Genomic DNA, 21,114 nt, shown 5'->3' with positions numbered 1-21,114 from the left:
ATTGGCACCACCACAATGCAAAGAACATTACCAAAAAGAAAAAAAAAAGTTCATAATACCTTAGCACAAGCACAGTACCAAAAAAAAAAAACACTAAAATCATATCAATTTTGCATGAGCGAGAGGCACTCAAATATCTTTTTTTTTTTCCCTCAAAATGTAAAAAAAAAAAAAGTTTCTCCCTACAAAAATAAAAAGGGTAGCAGTTGGAGAAAAGAGAGAGAGATGTGTCAAGTTCTAGAGTCATTTCTAAGCAGGCGTTTGAAGAGGTGGGATTTGCCTGGCATGTGCAGACGGTGTTTTGCCGGCACATTCATACAGGTATACGGCACGTAAATGGCTGCCACTCTGGATTTGGGAGGAACTTGCGGCGAGGGGAGAATGAGACCTGCGGGGAGCTTGTGATGGAGGGGTGGAACAACCCGCTCCCTCTCTCTCCCTCGCTGCAGGGCAGGAGGCTCAGGTTAATGTTTGAGTGAAGCGGCGATACACTGCCGCACGTGTGTTTGTGAGCGTACCTGCAGCATCAGAGGCGCTGGGCTTGTGGTGAATATGGAGCTACTTCAGATGCCGGGTAGTGACCTAGTTTCACACTCACGGCAACAAAGCCTGAGCTTTACGGCCCAGAGTTAGGGATTGAGATGAGAAGAAAAGAGGAAGCGGAGCAGGGGGAGGGTGGGAAAGAGACAGAAGTCTACACCGATTGAAAGCAAATTAACATAGCAGAAGATGTGGCTTTCCGCTCTGCACACGTCATAAACTGCCAATAGTTGCATGCGAAGAGGTCTCGGTGAATAAACTTTGAAACTTTTTTTTTAAACGGCGAATAGACTTTGAGCACGCAACATTTCTTTATCTGACATCATGCTCTGCGGTATCTTTTTTAAGAGCATAAATAACAACAACAACAAAAAATATATATATATTTTTTTTTTTTTCTGCAGCGCTGCAGCTTTAAAGTTTGCGTTCTTTTAGAGACGTATCGATCTTCTATTGGTGGCGCATCTTCACGTCGCAGCTCACAGTTCACTAAAATTGAAGTTTGGACCACAACAAAATGCAAAACTTCTTCGCATGAGCTTGTGTTTCCGGGCTCCAGCATTTGCATGCATTTGAACAGAATTCAATGAAAGGAAAAGTGTAGCTTGTTAATAGACCCACGTCTATATCACAAGCATATTGTTAAATGTGAAGCGTGAAATTTCTAGTGTGCCGCTTCTAGCATTCACACACACTGAAAAAGATGGTGTAGAAACAATTTTGACTCAGAAAATGACAGTAAATTTCACAAATAATTGAAAAAAAAAAATACAGGCAACACATTGACTTAAACAGAAGAAAAAATTGAAACTTACTAAAATAATAATAATAAAAAAAAAACCTTCAAACAATTATTAAAAATATTCTTTGAAATTCTTTACAATAACATCATGGGTTTGAATGCAAGAAATCATAATGTACAGTAAGTTGCTTTAAAATAAAATGCTTTAAAATTTTTATGAAACTGCAGAAATAATAATTAATGATATGAAATTGAGAAAGATAACTGGTCTTCTGTATGTTTGGTAACAATTATTTTTTCAATTACCTTTGGTGCCATTAGCTCTGCAGAAATTACATATTCAACCTTTAAAGTGGAATATGATATGGTTTCTAATGGTGTTTTTAACACACATGTGTTTTTACTACGGTGATCTGGGTCATTGCATACTGGCCTAAATCTCTATGATGTTCTGGTCACTAAATATAAACTCATAACAAAGGAGAGATCTCGGAGTTATAAGATATCGGTTTAATCGAGGTTTAAGAAAAAAATAACAGCACACATGTCCTCAAAAAAAAAAAAAAAGCTGATTTGAAGAATCACTGTTTCCAAACAATAAAAAAATAATTGTCAGTTATTTCCAGAGATCACTTTATTTTACATGAACATAGCCAAACAAGACACAAAAATGGTCTCTGTCGTCATTTTTTGTGCAGTTTGCAGAAATACTTCAAAGTAAACATATTTCTCAAAGGCTGCAAGAAATCAAAACCTGTTCTGACAGATTCAAGACTGAATACGCCTCAATAAAGCGGAGGGATCAATTGTAACAACCCTATATCTTCACTCTTTTATCACGTAAAGCCTTTGTCGCACTGTTTTGCTTGTAGGTAGGACAATACCGCATTACGCACAAACCTCTCATATAATTGTGGCCTCCCCACATTGTTAGGGAATTAGCTAGTTAACCTCAACACAACTGCTTTTCAATTTAGCACCAGCCAGTGAAAACCCTCAGTCTGAGATCGCACACACACTCGCACAATAATCCCCGGAGAACAAATGACTTCTCCCAACCCACGCATGACTGAGGAGCACATCAACGAGCTCTTGAAAGTCGGGGAGGCACCGCCACCTCCCCCCGTTCGATACTTTTGAAGGGAGTACTTTTGTGACTATTGTCCCGACTAAAGCAAACAAAACATGGGCTGTGTGCAAACAAGGCGAGACGCGGTGGAGGAGTATGCAAACGTGCACAAGGTCTTTGTTTTCTTGACTCTCTGTGATTTAACTCAGAGATAATGGGATAGGAGAGGGAACGGGCCCAAGTTCTGGTCCAACCAAAAGAAAACGGTCTTTTGTTTGATAAAGATTCGGAAAATTAGCCTAACCCTTGGGTGTGTAAAACAGAAGTGTAAATAAAGGCGTAATGTGCCGGATTTCCAAGAAGTTTTGAATTAATGTTCAATCTCAGAATGAGTTCGTAACTCACATCACATCATGGGTGTGTAGATATAAATCAAGCCGTCAGTAACTCTAATGCAGTTAGGTTAATCCTCAAAATAGCTTTAATAACTGCAAACTAAATCCATAATGCATAAGCAGCCTGAGCACCATTTTCCATGGATGTATGCCATTTTAGATACCTAAATATTGATCAAAAACCAGGTATAAATCTCAGTGCAAACCTATCTAGAGTATTCTGCTGGAATATGAATTATACCATTAACGTACGAGACAGATGCTTCCTGGATGGAGCTTTCCAAAAACTACAAAGTCCTGAAACTCCACGATGTGCTACACAAATCACAGCCAACCTGATTAGATTTAGATTTGTGCTGGTTTACTTCTTAAAGTGAAAAAAAATAAATAATCAAGTAAATAAATGCATTAAAGGGATAGTTCACCCAAAAATTTTTAATTCTGTCATTAATTACTCACACTCATGTCATTCCAAACCCGTAAGACCTTCGTTCATCTTCGGAACACAAATTAAGATATTTCTGATGAAATCTGAGAGCTTTCTGATCCTGCATAGACAGCAACGCAACTGACAAGTTCAAGACCCAGAAAGGTAGTAAGGACATCATTAAAATAGTCCATGTGACATCAGTGGTTCAACCTTAATTTTATGAAACTACGAGGATATTTTTGTGCGCAAAGAAAACTAAAATAACGACTTTATTTAACAATTTCTTCTCTTCCGTGTCAGTCTTCGTCACGCAAATATGTCGTGATAAGAAATTGTTGAATAAAGTCATTTTTGTTATTCGTATTTCTTTGCGCACAAAAAGTATTCTCGTAGCTTCATGAAATCAAGGTTGAACCACTGATGTCACATGGACTATTTTACCGATGTCCTTACTACCTTTCTGGGTCTTGAACATGGTAGGAGGGTCTACCTTTTTGGGTGAACTATCCTTTTAGACATTTACAGTTTTCTGTTAAAACTGCCAAAAAAAATATTTATAACTAATGTTGCATAAAATGCTCTCAAGAATAAGAAATATCACCTTTCTGTAATTCAATTGACTAGCAATAGCAAGTAGCAACTCATGATTATGCAACTAAAGACTTATGGTTAAAAAAAAGCCCTTTTTGTCCACTGGAAATTTCCATTTTTATTGACTAAATGTCTTACATCGGTTGTTTGTGTCAATAATATGGTGTGTAGCCCTAAGGTCTATTCTCAAAAGGACTGAAACAGAAAACAGACGAGATATTTTAATGCATTTGTATTTATATAAATTGCTTAAATGCTAGAACATTTTAAATATAGCTTCAAACCTTCCCTGTCAAGATATTTCAACCCATATTCAGATCTCACCAATGCATTGATTGTTTCTACCTATCTTTATAATTCTACACACCGCACACAGTCGTGGACTACGACATACACTACCAGTCAAAAGTCCAAACACTGTACATTTTGGAATAATGCGGAGTCATCAAAACTATCAAATAGCGCTTCTGTTGTCACAAAAATGTTCTTTAAATTTTTTAAATAAATGAAGAAATCTATCAATATTTTATTTGTATACGAGTCAATCTTAGGTCCTATAACTGGTCACCAATTCTTTTCAAGTTTCACTTTTTAAAATCACTTTTTGCCTTCACTGGATCATTTTAAATGGTGTGAGAAATAGTTTTATAACTAACAGTACAAATTCCATGAACAGTGACAAATTTATTTCAAAGTTGTAAATAGAACAAAGATTATTGGGGTACGTTTAACAAGAAAATACTTTTTCAGTTTGTCAAATTTCATTTAATGTGTTACTTGCCGTTTATTTTATAATTAAAAATGTACTAGCAATTTCTAAATGGAATTTTTTTACTCCAATTTTTTCAGTGTAGTCTTTAAGATGCCATAAAAACCAAACGCATTAGAATTACAACAAAAGTTTCTAATTCTAAAATACTGTTCAGATGAAGTACAGCAATGTCACTCTCCACAGGTTGACAACTTCCCAAAAGTATTTCACATCAACTAGACATGCATGTACAAAAAATAATTGTAAGCATTTAAGCAAAAGGCTTTAGATCAACAAACTCAGTCAAGTGTGTCCAGTCAAGTTTTACTATTAGCATTGCCAGGCCCAGCATCAGCACAGCGTACTGTCTCGTACTAAGCTGTAAATTGAATTGTATTATTACCTATGCACATCCTTTTGGAGGCACAGATGCTTTTAATAACTAGCGGTTGAGAGAAGTTGGTGCACAAAGGCAAAGACGAGCAAATGCAGTCTTGCGAAGTATTTTTATAGGTTTCATCATCCAGCATCAAACAACTGAGGAAAGTAAACAAAGTGCTACTCGTCTCAGGTCTTACATCCGCACCCAGAACGAGTTTGAGAAAGAGAGAGCATATCATACAACAAAATAGCGGGTGAATAATAGCAGATGTCCTAAAAATACAGAAACGACTGTGTATTTGGACACGCAGTCTCATATCAGAGGCTCTATACGTTTGTGAAGGGCCCTTCAGTGATAAATGAACACTCCACACGGGTTCAAATCAATTAGCGATCGAGAAAAAAAACATCACAAATGCAGGTCTGTGGAGATCAGGAACCGTAATGCAGAAGGCCAGACTCAGAGATGAAAGATCAGATCAAAAGGACAGAGCAGTCGTTCAAGACCCAGAAAGGTAGTAAGGACATCATTAAAATAGTCCATGTGACATCAGTGGTTCAACCTTAATTTTATGAAACTACGAGGATATTTTTGTGCGCAAAGAAAACTAAAATAACGACTTTATTTAACAATTTCTTCTCTTCCGTGTCAGTCTTCGTCACGCAAATATGTCGTGATAAGAAATTGTTGAATAAAGTCATTTTTGTTATTCGTATTTCTTTGCGCACAAAAAGTATTCTCGTAGCTTCATGAAATCAAGGTTGAACCACTGATGTCACATGGACTATTTTACCGATGTCCTTACTACCTTTCTGGGTCTTGAACATGGTAGGAGGGTCTACCTTTTTGGGTGAACTATCCTTTTAGACATTTACAGTTTTCTGTTAAAACTGCCAAAAAAAATATTTATAACTAATGTTGCATAAAATGCTCTCAAGAATAAGAAATATCACCTTTCTGTAATTCAATTGACTAGCAATAGCAAGTAGCAACTCATGATTATGCAACTAAAGACTTATGGTTAAAAAAAAGCCCTTTTTGTCCACTGGAAATTTCCATTTTTATTGACTAAATGTCTTACATCGGTTGTTTGTGTCAATAATATGGTGTGTAGCCCTAAGGTCTATTCTCAAAAGGACTGAAACAGAAAACAGACGAGATATTTTAATGCATTTGTATTTATATAAATTGCTTAAATGCTAGAACATTTTAAATATAGCTTCAAACCTTCCCTGTCAAGATATTTCAACCCATATTCAGATCTCACCAATGCATTGATTGTTTCTACCTATCTTTATAATTCTACACACCGCACACAGTCGTGGACTACGACATACACTACCAGTCAAAAGTCCAAACACTGTACATTTTGGAATAATGCGGAGTCATCAAAACTATCAAATAGCGCTTCTGTTGTCACAAAAATGTTCTTTAAATTTTTTAAATAAATGAAGAAATCTATCAATATTTTATTTGTATACGAGTCAATCTTAGGTCCTATAACTGGTCACCAATTCTTTTCAAGTTTCACTTTTTAAAATCACTTTTTGCCTTCACTGGATCATTTTAAATGGTGTGAGAAATAGTTTTATAACTAACAGTACAAATTCCATGAACAGTGACAAATTTATTTCAAAGTTGTAAATAGAACAAAGATTATTGGGGTACGTTTAACAAGAAAATACTTTTTCAGTTTGTCAAATTTCATTTAATGTGTTACTTGCCGTTTATTTTATAATTAAAAATGTACTAGCAATTTCTAAATGGAATTTTTTTACTCCAATTTTTTCAGTGTAGTCTTTAAGATGCCATAAAAACCAAACGCATTAGAATTACAACAAAAGTTTCTAATTCTAAAATACTGTTCAGATGAAGTACAGCAATGTCACTCTCCACAGGTTGACAACTTCCCAAAAGTATTTCACATCAACTAGACATGCATGTACAAAAAATAATTGTAAGCATTTAAGCAAAAGGCTTTAGATCAACAAACTCAGTCAAGTGTGTCCAGTCAAGTTTTACTATTAGCATTGCCAGGCCCAGCATCAGCACAGCGTACTGTCTCGTACTAAGCTGTAAATTGAATTGTATTATTACCTATGCACATCCTTTTGGAGGCACAGATGCTTTTAATAACTAGCGGTTGAGAGAAGTTGGTGCACAATGGCAAAGACGAGCAAATGCAGTCTTGCGAAGTATTTTTATAGGTTTCATCATCCAGCATCAAACAACTGAGGAAAGTAAACAAAGTGCTACTCGTCTCAGGTCTTACATCCGCACCCAGAACGAGTTTGAGAAAGAGAGAGCATATCATACAACAAAATAGCGGGTGAATAATAGCAGATGTCCTAAAAATACAGAAACGACTGTGTATTTGGACACGCAGTCTCATATCAGAGGCTCTATACGTTTGTGAAGGGCCCTTCAGTGATAAATGAACACTCCACACGGGTTCAAATCAATTAGCGATCGAGAAAAAAAACATCACAAATGCAGGTCTGTGGAGATCAGGAACCGTAATGCAGAAGGCCAGACTCAGAGATGAAAGATCAGATCAAAAGGACAGAGCAGTCAATTTGTCTGATGAATCTTATTAACAATAGACTGACATGAGGGGCACTGGTAATGGTTTATGTAGTTTGTGTAAACTGTGATCTTAGCATGAACATAAGCATTTCAAAAAGAATGGAGTATAACATAGTATATATTTACTATGTATATAATAATAAATATATTTTTATCCTTAAGACTGCATTTATTTGATTCAAAAATACGGTAAAAGCAGCAATATTGTGCATTTTTTACAATTTGAAATAACTGTTTTCTATTTGAATATATTTTAAAATGTAATTTTTTCCTCTGATGCAAAGCTGGATTTTCAGCATTGTTACTGCAGTCTTCAGTGTCACATGATCCTTCAGAAATCATTCTGACATGCTGATTTGCTGCTCAAGAACATCTTATTATCAATGCTGAAAATGGTTGTGCCTCTTAATAATATTCTTATGGAAATCATCACACATTTTTTTCAGGATTCTTGATGAATAGAATAGCATCACTTTTGATCAGTATAATTTTTGATTATTTCTTGCTAAATAAAAGTATTAAATTCCTCAAATGTAATGTATATAACAGATAAAAATGAATTTTTAAAATTACTTGTTTTTGTATAAAAACAAAAATATATTTTATTGATTTTCATTTATTGATAATATATATTATTAACACAAATGTATAAAAATTTATTTCAGCTATTAATTAAAAAACACATTTTTATATATTTTATTGATGTTTATGTAAATTGATATATTATAAACACATGCATAAAAATTAATTTTAGCAATTAACAAAAACACATTTTTATATATATTATATTGATGTTTATATAAATTGATGTATTAACATGCATGCATAAAAATTTATTTGAGCAATTTTGTGCGCACCTCATTTATCATTATTAAATGATATCATGTAGTCTTTAAACCTCCTGAGACCCAGCTATGGAGTTTTTGTCTCTGTAGTGGACATTATATTTTATTTCATTTCTCTGAGACCTCACATGTCACAGTTTTAAGTCTGGATGTCCTGTACAGAGCACATTCAGGGCTTTCCAGAGATACCAAATGATTGGCTGTTTCACCATGACCACTCCCTCTCCTTGGTTTGTACAAATGGCTAATTTTACATTTTTATTGTTAAATGGATAATTTAAATCGGATTAATTTTCTAATTGTTTGTCATAAATCAACATCTCAGGAAAATGTTATGGGGTTTCAAATCAAAATATGACTTCTTGTTATGAAACAGGACATCATTTCATACATGTCCACTGTAGAGGACACCAGGACTAAAAGCATGTTTATTATACATTTTGGGAGACAAAAGAATTGAATAGGAAAACAAATTATATATCAATATTCTTGTGAAATATTATATATTATTATGAAAATCTGTCCAATTACTACTCCCATTATTACACTTCTTTTTTCAACATGCTGTCCCAATGCGCAAATTAGATAGTTTATAGATAACATTGTGCTTAATGGGAAAACCAGTTTATGCAATTTTTACACACATATTGTATAAAGCAAAATGGTATATAAAATCATTTTGTTATATATTTTATAACATAGTTGAGAACCATCCTTAAACAATGTTAGGTATAAAAAAATCCTGAAACCTAAAAATTGATTGGTGATTTAAAAAAAATTCCCATTGTTTTTGCCTTTTCATGTCTACTCTTGTCATTTTATTTTTTAGAAAAACTGAGTCCTGCTGTCCTCTACAGAAGACATAGCATAACATATGAATAAAATATAATTTTCCAAAAATTTTATTTTACCATTTTTTTCTTATGCTCTAAACAATGTAATGACATGAAAAAATACTAAATTCACAAAGCTTTTTATTTCTGGTTCTCAGAATTGCAATCAAACGGCTACAGGACGCCCTTTCTATTGGCCACTGAAAAGCTCCACCCATAGGATAATGTGTTTATGTTGCCATCAACATCTTAAGTAAGTGTATTTTTCACAAATTGGACACCTCCAGGGGCGGGATAGTTGCCCTGTTACAGTCTAATGTGGGAAAGCCTGGAGGTTGGGGGTGGGTGTGCTGCTGGGGTTGCGGAAGGGGCACAACCGGGCACACGCTCCACTACAATAGCTGGGCCTCGTTAGCTCTGTAACAATCCCACCGCCCACGCCACCAAAACATCGCCGACATAAATATGGGGACATCTGCAAGGGTAATCACTGCATTGTGCTCCCATTTTCTGCTCTGCTGGACGGCAACAGGGCAGCCTGCTTTTCAACACCTCCCTCCCTCCCCGGCCTGGCTCCGTTTCTGGGGTCAGAGTCCCTCAGGTAACAAAACCCTCTGAGACTTGTGCTGAATTACATGTAATTACTCCCACAATCTGATTGATTTTGGCCCGAATAGGGCAAAAGGACACCTTTAACTTCCTGCTGCCCTCTTTCAGTGTATCTTTGTCACTTTTTTTCTACGTTTCTCATCTCCATTCGCATTCCCCCCCCCATCCTCATCCGTTTCTATGCACAACAACCCCCTCTAATTCCCCACACCATCCCTCGCTCACCCTCCCCTTTTCTCTCTCTCCAGCGCTCACGAAACGAAGCCAAGACTCTTCATCTAGTAGGAGGCAGAAGGCTTTGAAGAGATCAAAGCCAAGGCCGCGAGCAGTTGTGCGCCCTTGGAATACGCCGCAGCTCTCTGCTCCACAGCCCCCTTTTTCCAGCGTCATGTCGGATTGCAGCTGGATTGCATTTCGCCAGTTTTCTTAATGCTCTCGGTTTTGACTTTGACATCACTGATCCCCCCAACACACACGCACACCTTCGACACAAACGAGTGAGAACGGAAGACAGAAAAAAAGACAAAAACAAGGGAGCGAAAAAGAGAAATCAAAGAGAGCGAGGTTAAAACGAAAAAGCTGGAAAAGAAAGGAGAAAAAAGGAGGAGAGGGAGCAGGAGAGATTGACAGGGTGATTTTTATTTTCACAACTCCATAATTGGCCAGTTCAAAGGCGGATGAAAAAAGGAAGCATTTGTTTTCAATTCTGCAGCAGATATGAAAGGAGCGACAAACTTTTATGAGTTTCCCAAAAATTAAAGACAGGCTCTTTTCACATTCAAAGAACAGGGTGTTTTTTATGACCAAGACCACACAAAAAGAGCTGATAGCAAAGCCCTCCCCTCTCGTCCACTGCAAACACGAGTTGGCTGCCTGACTATGAGAAATAGAAAGAGTCTGAGAAATCGGAGGCAGAGGGATGGTTTGATGTGCAACACAAAGAGAGGGAGTGAGCGCATGTGAGAAAGGGGCTGCATCTATACATCCATTAAACAGCCTCGCTAATAAAGCCTGGTGGCAAGCCATCTTTTGTACTGTAACTCAGAGAAACCCTTTACCAAACTCCTACACCAGGGAGCATGAATATTTCAGTGGTGTCTGATCCGCGGAGCATGTGAAGCTCCTTTACCCCCACACACACAAACAGCCCGGCAAAAAAAAATAATGAGCTTCAGAAAAATATGAAAAAGTGAACCTAGTGGCACAGAGCCTCTATTGATCAGTAAAAAGCAGTGCAAATGAAGTTCAGAGATGCATGCATGCAAACAATGCAGTTTCGATCACTGTCACTGACGGATTTCTCTTGAGATGACGACTGTTTGACGAGACACTCGTGTTTCTACATGCCGCTGCAGAGCAAAAACTACCAATACTACACAATCTCCAACAGTTATATAACTAGCGTGATTTGACAGAAGAGGGTTACTGACACGCATCGAATGTCACTTCTCAAACAAACAATTGTAAAATGAGAAAAACAAGGGGATTTTTGGTCATCCGAGACTAAACGAGCTTCAAATGACACTGCGAATGAGAATACGCAAAATGAAGCAACATACATTACATGAAAAGGAGTAAAAAACATCAATAAATAAGTGCAAAAGAAAAACAACCAAGACTGGGACAAGAGCATCAGCTACTGTTGTCAAAATAAAACAGGGCTTAAAGAGGCCGCTGGAGGGTGATGGAGGTCACAGCCGGGCCTGGAGACATAACATGCAGGAAAAGTGATGACAACTGTGGCGCAAAGACAAAACACAACCGTGCACTTCACTTGCATGTGCCCTCAGGATCATCAACAGGTGCTACCGCTGGTTTGCATAATAGCTGTGCATTAAGAGGTCAAGAAATAATGCTAATTGTTCTAGCCTGTTCAAAGCCTGTCCAAAATAACAACAATAATTTGTAGCAGATATATTGTTTGTCTAATAAACCTGACATTGCATATAACGAATATTGTTGGTAAATCACATCTGATAAATGCATAAAAAACTGGAGATTTAGGCAAATGGGACTAGCTAGCAGAGCTAAGATAAATAAACATAACTGCACTACTTGAATACACGCAAAAGCAATTTGTTTGTGGAGTCTCCTACTATAAAGACGTTTCAATTAACAAATTTTAGTGGGTCGTTTGACAGTAACATTTCAGGGGGTGAAATGCCCCATGGAAGCAAACCTTTCAAAAATCACTTAATAACACTGCCAGCCTTTTTGCTTTGTACATCTGACACATGGATTCAATATGGCTGTGGTAACCAGCCGATGTAAACACAGTATCAATGGCCCTCTGTTCAAAAACCCTGGGTCTGTACCAGTGCACTTCAAAGGGCCTGTGGGCTGCTGAAATCTGCGAGGTCTAGGCCACGCTGGTGTTCAGACCTGCTCAGCAGATGATATGACTACTTGTTTGCCCCTTATCACCCATGTGTGGGGGCGGTGCATCAAAAGACGATATGATACGTGTTTAAAGAGCGTCAGAGAGGTATATGGGTGAGTTTAGAAATGCAGATTTTGATGTGAATAACAATAATACTGAAAACTACTAAAACGCAATAAAAACGTGCTACTTATATATTGTTTACGAAAACCACACACAAGGGCTGCTGGGAATTGTAGTTTCTTTGAATGGTGCAGAAAGGGACAGACCGAGAGTTGAAGATCCAGCTGTGTGAAATCTCTTTAGGTAAAGCCAGGGTTTGGGGGGGGTTTGTGATTCCACGGCATGTCCACGCTGAGAGATCCGTCACATCCCACATCAAAGCAGGCCGAGTGTGAGTGTGTATCTTGGGTCGGTTCTTCCCAAGCTCCACTGCCAGAAGCCAATCAGGATGGGGGAGGAAAACGGCACAAGGACTGAAGCTGCTCCACCAGCAGCTCCAGCAAATGTATTACAGTAGAGGTCCATCCATATGGAGAGCAAACTAACCATCAAAACAGCCTTTACGATAACATGTCTATTTAAATTATAAATTAACCCACTTTCCGCACATTTAATCATTTTTAACATTTTCCATAAGTCATTTTCTTTTTTTCCCAAATTGTTTTTTAACTGCTCTTCTCTGAGAACTGAGAATATGCATATGAGAAACAAAAATTTGAAATCAAACAAATGATTTTTGCAATGTTTCCCGATGATAAATTTTGTATTCTTTGATAAGTGAAATCTGCTGATAACAACTTCACAAACAAATATACTAAATCTATGCTAAAACCGAAAAGTGCAGTACACAATTCACTATACTGAATTAAGTTGGGCTGTCATTGAAAGCGCCATCTATTGTGCCTGGGTAAATTTGGTTTTCATTTAACTACAACAAATATTTGTTTACTCTTCATGTGAGTATACCACTCATTTTTTATATTTATTTCGTAACACGTTAGGTGTGAAAAAGCCTTCAAATCAGCACATTCGGAAAAATCTTAAACTAATTTAGGGGTCACAGGGCAAACATGTAACATCTCAAACACTTTTCCTGAGATGAAATTTTGTGCCTGAACTTTAAATAATCCAATTTAAGAAGAAGAAATGAAAGAGAGGGGATGGGGAACAGATTATACAATTCAATGAAATCCAGGACCCCATCACCCCATTCTTTTCTCCAACTGATTAAAAGGGGCAGAGATAAGCGGAACTACATGAAACGTCCCGGCGCGAGGGAAATCATTTCAAAAGGAGGAAATGCCTAGGTTGTCTTAATTCCCAATTCGCCATTTCATACGAATGTTAAAATATTACAACTTCAAAGCTACAGGCACCAGAGACAATGCAGCGCCAGTGTTTACCTGGAAACATTATCTGCTGACCCCAAGTTAGTCATCTCAAAGGAGCCCTGGATGCCATTTCCAGATGTCGTCCATCAGATTAGAGCAACATGTAAAGCTTTCATGGATCACTAAGCACAATGATGCCAATATCCAATATACAGAACACTGTACCCATGTGGCTGGCGCTTCACCAGGTAGCAAGACCCACCCCAAAAAAATCTGCTGACCACCACAAAATTGCCTGCTTCATGACTGGGTGGGAGTTCAGCCACTGGAATGTCATAGCCAATGGAAATCAATCCAAACTTCAGGGGAATGAAGGGGGAGGAAGGGGAGGAAAGAAGATGCCTTTGATCTCGCTGAAAACTGATCCCAGACCTTGGAGATACTGTGTCCGAATATTTGAGCCACCGCAAAGAAGAGAGAGAGACAACAGGCGGAGGAGGTTGAGGAAATGGATCTGGCATGATTGGGATTTTATTGCACACCAAGTGAAAAAAGGCAAAATTTGGGTAAGTTGCAAATGATTCTGCAACACCTCTGCAAAAATCTTTGCATCAGTATTAAAAAAAATCTGCTTTTAGTACCTCCCAAGCGAAGGCTTTAAATCACAAAGGATTCCCACAGATGTACATTGCTGACCCAATTGCCAACAAACTGCTAAACCACATCTTGTTGTGTAACAATGCATATGCTTAAGTAAAACTGCTTAAAAAGAACTAAACAATAAAAACGTTAAAATCAGAACCATTTATCCCAAAAGCTTAGAGCAACTACAGGTCAACTGCAGCATCATCTTCTGTTTGGGGTCCGTCGCCACATCGGCGAAAACCGAACTATAATCGCACAGCCGCAGACTGATAAAGGAGCTGAATTCAGAGCTGTGCAAACAATGGATGAGATGAGCTCAGCGGAGAAAGCCCTGTCTCTCATCGGGCTCACAGACAGCCTGCAGCGGCCATCTCTTCCAGGCACCAGTCAACTGCCAAACAGGGAGTCTTAACCACACAAAAACTACCAAACAGGATTAGGGTGGACAGCTGCTAGCGTATCCACCATCTTTCTTTTTTTTTACTCCCCCCTCCTTCCATCAGCGGTTGTTTTATATAATAATCGAGATGGCAAACGTCTGTAACTTCTATACATTTATGCATAAGTGTACAATTTTTTAATCTGCCACACTAAAAAGTATAGACAGTACGAGCAGATATGGGTCACAGCATTAGACACAGACACGCTGCCAATCAGAAACTAACATCATAACCCTGAGCTGCACGCTATGACGAAGATAAAATAAAGTGAAAAATGTAAATGTTGGACAGCGAGGGCTCGGGAGCGAACAGCACTGGATAACACTCACCATTCTGGGAATGGGAGGCGAGAGAGAGCCGTTGTTCATGTAGGATTCATTGTTCATATTGGTCATCATGATGTATCCTGGGTAACTGGGGTACGGGTGGCCTTTGCTGTACATGTCTTGATGCTTGCCTGTTAGAGAATAAAATAAAGCAGCTTGAATGAATAAGATTTCCCATATATTCTCAATTAAATGCAATGCAGTTTAAATGTGAAATTTGTTAACAAATATTTGACGTGGTCCAGTCACTAAACTAAAGTATGCATGACTCTTGAAACATTCAGTGCCAATAAAATAAATCAAAATGAACTTCCTGACCAAATGTCACATTTTTAAAAATGCAAGAAATGCAAGCTAAACAGGAAACCAAGCAGTTCCTAACGGTATCTAAAACGGGGGCGCCGTTTTGAGGCCAGTGAAGTGTTTGGCTGAATGTTTGCATCCTAATTCACAGCAAGCAGAGAACAAAGCGGAAAAGACAATCAAGTCACTTCACTGTGACCCCAGCGCGGCGTAAAAAAGACCCGGGTGTAAACAGAGATCAAATGAACTCCGGGCCATCACAGCAACATGCTGCTCTTGACAATAGCGTCTCAGACGGTGTGTTTGGAGGCCAGCGTGTCAGAGGAAGATGGGGCACTTCCCTGGCACGTGTCATTACGTGTCGACACCAAACAGACTGTGGGCTGAGAAATTCCCTTCACAAAGCCTTCAGAATCAATTAATTAAAAGAACAAATCTAAATAATTACAGGCATATGTAGAAAAAAATAAATCTGTTATGCATTAGAACTGTAATACATTTTTTAAAGAAAATATATATAAATAAATGGACTTTTCTTTGCAAGTGTATGTTTTAACATAAGTGAATGAAAATGTTATGATTTTGTAAAGCATGCTGTTAAGAAAAAAACAAAACTAATTTACACCAAATCAAGGATTTAATAATATTACACATTTTTTCCCAAGCCATATGACTTACCATCATCCAGATGGTCCATGTGCTTCTCATGATAAGAGTCTGGTGTTATTTGGGACAGTCTAGCTGCCTGTTCAAAAATGTAGGAGAGAGATATTAACAACTTAATTTCTAACGTGCAATGTTATTGCTTTCGTTTTTTCCAGCACTCCTGCTTTATGAAAAAAGAAATTGTTCAATCCTAAAACCAAAGCTGACAAAATAGCGTATGTTTTATCATATTTTTAGGATAAGGCATCCATAAGTAGAAGATAACTTGCATTTTTTTATACATTAATTAACTCAGTCATTTTCTTTCTGCTGTGGAGACCGACCACAAATGCGGTATCTTGAGGAATGAAAAAGAAAGGCTTCGCTACTATTCTCGTTCACTCCGCATTATGAATCAGAAGTGCCGGGAAATGAACTCCATTTGGAGTTCAGCTCCCTCTGGGTGCCTTCCAGCAGAGTGAGGGATCTGCACTGCTTTCCCAATTAACATTCAGCCCATCAGTTTGTTCTTTCTCATGTCAAGCTGTAACCCTGCATGCTGTTGATGCCAGGAGGAAATATATTTCATTAATAAAGCAAAGCATCTTATTATTCTTTAGTTCAATTTACTTGATGCACATGACCAAGTAGAAATGGAGAAAAGCACACGATCAGAGAAACACAAAAAATAAAGTCAAACGAATTTACACCAGCACACAAATCTTGACAACTGCTTCACAAATGTCAGATGGATATAGACTTCCATTTTGTTTTATTGAAATAATTGTTTACTTTTCTTTTGTGTGAAATTGAAAATATGCAATTTAGCCTATATAATAACAGGCAAATTGCGTTGTTGCCACCATAAACAGGGTGTGCTGATTTTTAATACATATTAAAAATTAATATCAATAAATTAATTTTTTTAAAAGCATGTTGCAGTTTTGTGGTTAATTGTAAAAGAAAATCACAACAAACCAATCAGAGGCATAATAAGCGGTTTCAGAAATATTAAAATATGTGCATATTGCACCCATTATCTGGCAGACTTTAATGAACAATTATTAAAAATGTCAAAAATTACAGTATTAATAACAACAACAAAATGTAACGTTATTAGTAGTAGGGGTGCAGCATTGCACTATTATTTTTACATTCTTCTTAATAACTGTTTAACATGAATTGTCGAATAAACTAAATAAATATAATCTTACAAAAATTTCAAATAAAAATCATTATAAAAGCTGCTGTTTTGTTTGTGATGATCAGTAAAACACAAAAATATTGATCAACAGTGCCTTCTTTGACAATTAAATAAACACTGTTTTTTTTAAACAAACAAAAAATATATATAAAGCTATGATTTCAAACACTTTTTTTTTAAACAAACAAAAAATGTTAATAACTGGTTGGATAAATAAAAATACTGAACAATATATATATATAAAGCTATGATTTCTGTGGTGATTAAAGCAAATACTACTGATCAACGTGGCCCGTTCAGTCCTTTTTTCTCGCTTAAATAAGGACTGTGGGTTAAAATGAGTTTGTTTACTTTAACACGTGTAGCTCTGCCATTTAAACCACACACACACACTCACAGAACAGAGACACAGAACTGAGGTTAAAATATCAACACGACTCTTCATTCTGAAAACAAATCCCAACTTCCCAACAACTGGACACATGAAGTTTGACGGAGATGGCGCAGGACCTGCACGTGCGTTTGAGGCGTACTCACGTCGTGATTGCTACTGTTGGGGCTGATTTCTGTCTCGTTGACCAGAGATGACTTGATCTCTGCTAAGTCTCCCTCCTCCTCAGAGTGGATGATCTCCGCGAAGATCTGCTCCTTCTGCGGGTCTCCCTCGTCTTTGAACGGGATCATTTCATCGGTGGCACAGAGCTCCGGATCCCCGCCGCCTCCTCCACCTGACAACTGCGGCATTTCTCGGGTGATTGAAAGTCCTCCTCACCCTACAAACGCCCGGAAAGCGAAGACGTTAGACAGAAAACCCCCTGTATAATTTCAGCTGGCGCACTCCAAACACGCGTGCTACGGCAACACTCGAGAATCCAGAGGGGAAACGCAACGTAACGACGCTGGGTGTTTTAAAAAGTTAAAGTACGACTCCTGCGGTGTTCTTAAAGGCAAACGTTAGAAGTGTAAGTTGAACGTAGGACAGTTCTGACTGTTAAAAAAAAAAGTGCTGGAGTTCAGATGCTGTGTGTCATTCCCGTTTGGTTTCTTGGGTAAAAAGGTGTCCCTCTTCAGAAATGCGCTCAGCAGAGACTGAGAGTAATGTTGGGCTGGAGAGAGTGTAGTGCTGTACTCCTCCCCCTGATCTCTGACTGACAGTAGAGATGAAAGAGAAGCCGCCGCTTTGATTGACACCTCACTCACACACACGCGCGCACATGCATTGACTGACACTCCTGGGGAAAGTAAAGGGGGATTTTATACATTGCTTCCAACAAATGGACGGAGAGCGCAAAATGTGGAGGTAGGAGACACCAGTGCTGTTTTCCGATTCATTTTGGAACTGAAACGAAAACACGTCAGTTGAACCAATTAGAAATGAGCTTCAGGAGTGAAATCACTATCATGCATTATCTGTTTAAAATATAGGATTTACAGGACACATCTGAAGTGATTTGTGAACATATGAATAAATGCTGAATAACAAAACTGGCTTCATCTGAATCAGCAGGTTCTTTTGTTAAATTTGACATATAATGTTCAGTAAAGCTGAATTTGAAATATCATGACTGACCAGATTCGGGAGGGTTGAAACTGTTCCCAATGTACTTCCAATGGAACCACAAATATTGCACAAAATTGTATAGGCCTCTTATGATTTTAGATATGTTTTATGTATTTATATTTTTGTTTGCTTCTTTGAATTGAATTGATTCAAATGAAAGGTTGGAATGGTGATGGTGGGTGGCACAATTATAATATAATATAATATAATATAATATATGATTGTTAATAATTATTTTTGAACTACTACATTTAATCAAATGTAGTAGTTCAAAAATAATGATTAACAATCATATATTATATTATAATTGTGCCGCTTAAAATCAAAATGTACATTGCTCTTTTTTTCTATTAGTGTTACCAGTACTAAATAGTGAAAATGAACAGTAGAAAAATAGCTGACAAATATTGCTCTATAAAATTTGAGGCACACTTTGTAAACGATCATAATAAATAATCATTTGAATAAAGAAACATAAATGAAAAACAACAACAACAAAAAAAGACTAATATTAAAATGCCAATGTGAACAGAAATAAAACCTACTACGAGCGTAATCATTGATCTGCATTACATGGCAAAGGGTGACATCAAAGATGCCAAATGTAAATGCATGAATAGTATTTAATGCAGCTGTATAATGGAAGATGAGATTCCGTTTGAAAAGACCTAGGAAGTTGTTTTCATCTTAGTCATCTTATTAGTCCATTTTTTTCATGCATATTGCTCGATTTAATGAATACTTGATGTTGACCTGAATGCTTCTTTTGTTCTCAAGGTAATCTAAATTGAAATGTTTAATGTAATTAAGCTTATCTATAAAACATACACGGTTTAATCACCCAGTGTTTGATATACCACGTTTTTGTATAGCTTATGTAATTTCACTTGATCTTAGAGGTCACATTTAAACTCGAAAATATTTTAAATACATTACGAACTATTTCTATTGCATATGAGTAACCTTTAGATAACGTTCAAATAAATAAATAAAAATTAAGCATATTGCATAAATAAAGCACATTGCCCTGAAATTTGACGAGGCATATTTTATTATCAGCAGTATTTAATTGAAAACATAAAAACACAAGTTTTAATTTAGCAATTTAGTCAAATTATCACATTAACTAGATTTTATGAAATTCTTACGCATAAATGTAAGCAGCTACAAAATCTGCTCGAAAGATTCAAATATACAAAACCAGATAAATTAAAGGAGCCCTCCCTCAATGTATTAGAAAACAAGAAGGGGGAAGAAAAACCATTGGGAAGTGTTTCTGCGGCTTGCGTGAGAATAAGTTTGGAGTAGGAGGCAGATCTTTATAAAGCAGGCGGCGGTGGGGTCAGTGGGCGGAGCCGTGGCTGCCTTTGATCTGGCGGCGGCGGCTTCTTTCATCCCCTGCCTTTGTATGACCATATATGGCGTGAGGATGGAGACGGGCCAACATTTCCACGCGCGCCTTCATCCCAGCTGAGAGGGAAAGCGACGGTTCTCTTCCGGGTAAAGGAGACACAGCGAGAAAGATCAAAGGCTTTGGATTTGGAAGCCGAATGTGGATTCAAAGGAGAGAGAGAGGGAGAGAGAAAGAGAAAGAGAAAGAGAGAGACGGGCCTGGCCACATTCCAGAGTGTAGCGGAAAACTGAGCCTTAAACACACACACACACAAACACTCGCACATTCACTCACTGAGACTGGCTCCTGGGATAACAATCGAACCTTTCAGTTTTAAAATGAAATGTATGCATAGCAGGACAGATGTGTTGTTATTGTAAACCTTGTGGATTTATTTTAATGCATTTAAATGTAAGGCTCCATATAAAGTACATCAAGGCATGCCACAGTTCTGAGCCAGCAAGATCAAAACATTTATAATTTTAAAATAACAGATTCTGGACAATTATTGAATGTGTCTGCACTGACGAGATTTTTTATTGTATTTAAATAAATAAATATTGCTTTAGTATCAGAAAATAAAATGACTAATTCATTTTTGGAAGCTAGAATTAGTACTGGCAACTCTGCAGATTGATTATAAGCACATATACCGATAAAATACTATGAATGCACTGCTGCTTTGAATTAAAATAAATAAATACATACATACACATAACATAACTGTGAATAGAGAATATTAAATACATCAAGGCTGCCAGAAAGATCAAAACATGCATTTTTGAACTGTGCATATTTAAAAAACCTAATAAAAATATATATTTTTAAAATTTTATATATATACCAAAAGCCTAAAAATAAACACAATTTTGAATTTTAAATCCATAAATAATTTATGAATTTAACAGTAAAAATGTGGGCCTAATCAAATGTGGGCATACAGAAACAAAATGCTGTAATTCTGTCATCAATACAGACAAATCACAGACTTGAAATGCACACATACTTATCAAATGTATATCTTGAATGCATTATAAGTTACGTTAAATAAGTATCTGGCTAATGAATAAATGTTTATGAACAGTGATACCAGCAATATTTTAAATGCAA

At 37.1% G+C, this 21,114-nt stretch overlaps 1 protein-coding gene across 1 annotated transcript in view; it reads right to left on the bottom strand.

Annotated features, from left to right (window-relative positions):
* LOC107729373 (lymphoid enhancer-binding factor 1-like) overlaps positions 1-18,587 on the bottom strand; it is a 36,410-nt gene extending 17,823 nt beyond the window's left edge. The window contains exons 1-3 of the mRNA XM_016539852.1: positions 17,588-18,587; positions 15,880-15,946; positions 14,902-15,029 (exon numbers count right to left, since the gene is read on the bottom strand). Coding sequence (XP_016395338.1) covers positions 14,902-15,029; positions 15,880-15,946; positions 17,588-17,794 — 402 coding nt within the window. The 5' untranslated portion in view covers positions 17,795-18,587. The remainder of the gene's footprint in view (positions 1-14,901; positions 15,030-15,879; positions 15,947-17,587) is intronic.
* Between the last annotated feature and the right edge of the window lie 2,527 nt (positions 18,588-21,114).

Source organism: Sinocyclocheilus rhinocerous, unplaced genomic scaffold (assembly GCF_001515625.1).
Source record: "Sinocyclocheilus rhinocerous isolate Xijiao unplaced genomic scaffold, SAMN03320098_v1.1 scaffold1148, whole genome shotgun sequence".
Classification (NCBI taxonomy): domain Eukaryota; kingdom Metazoa; phylum Chordata; class Actinopteri; order Cypriniformes; family Cyprinidae; genus Sinocyclocheilus; species Sinocyclocheilus rhinocerous.
This window is presented reverse-complemented; position numbering and strand designations above follow the sequence as displayed.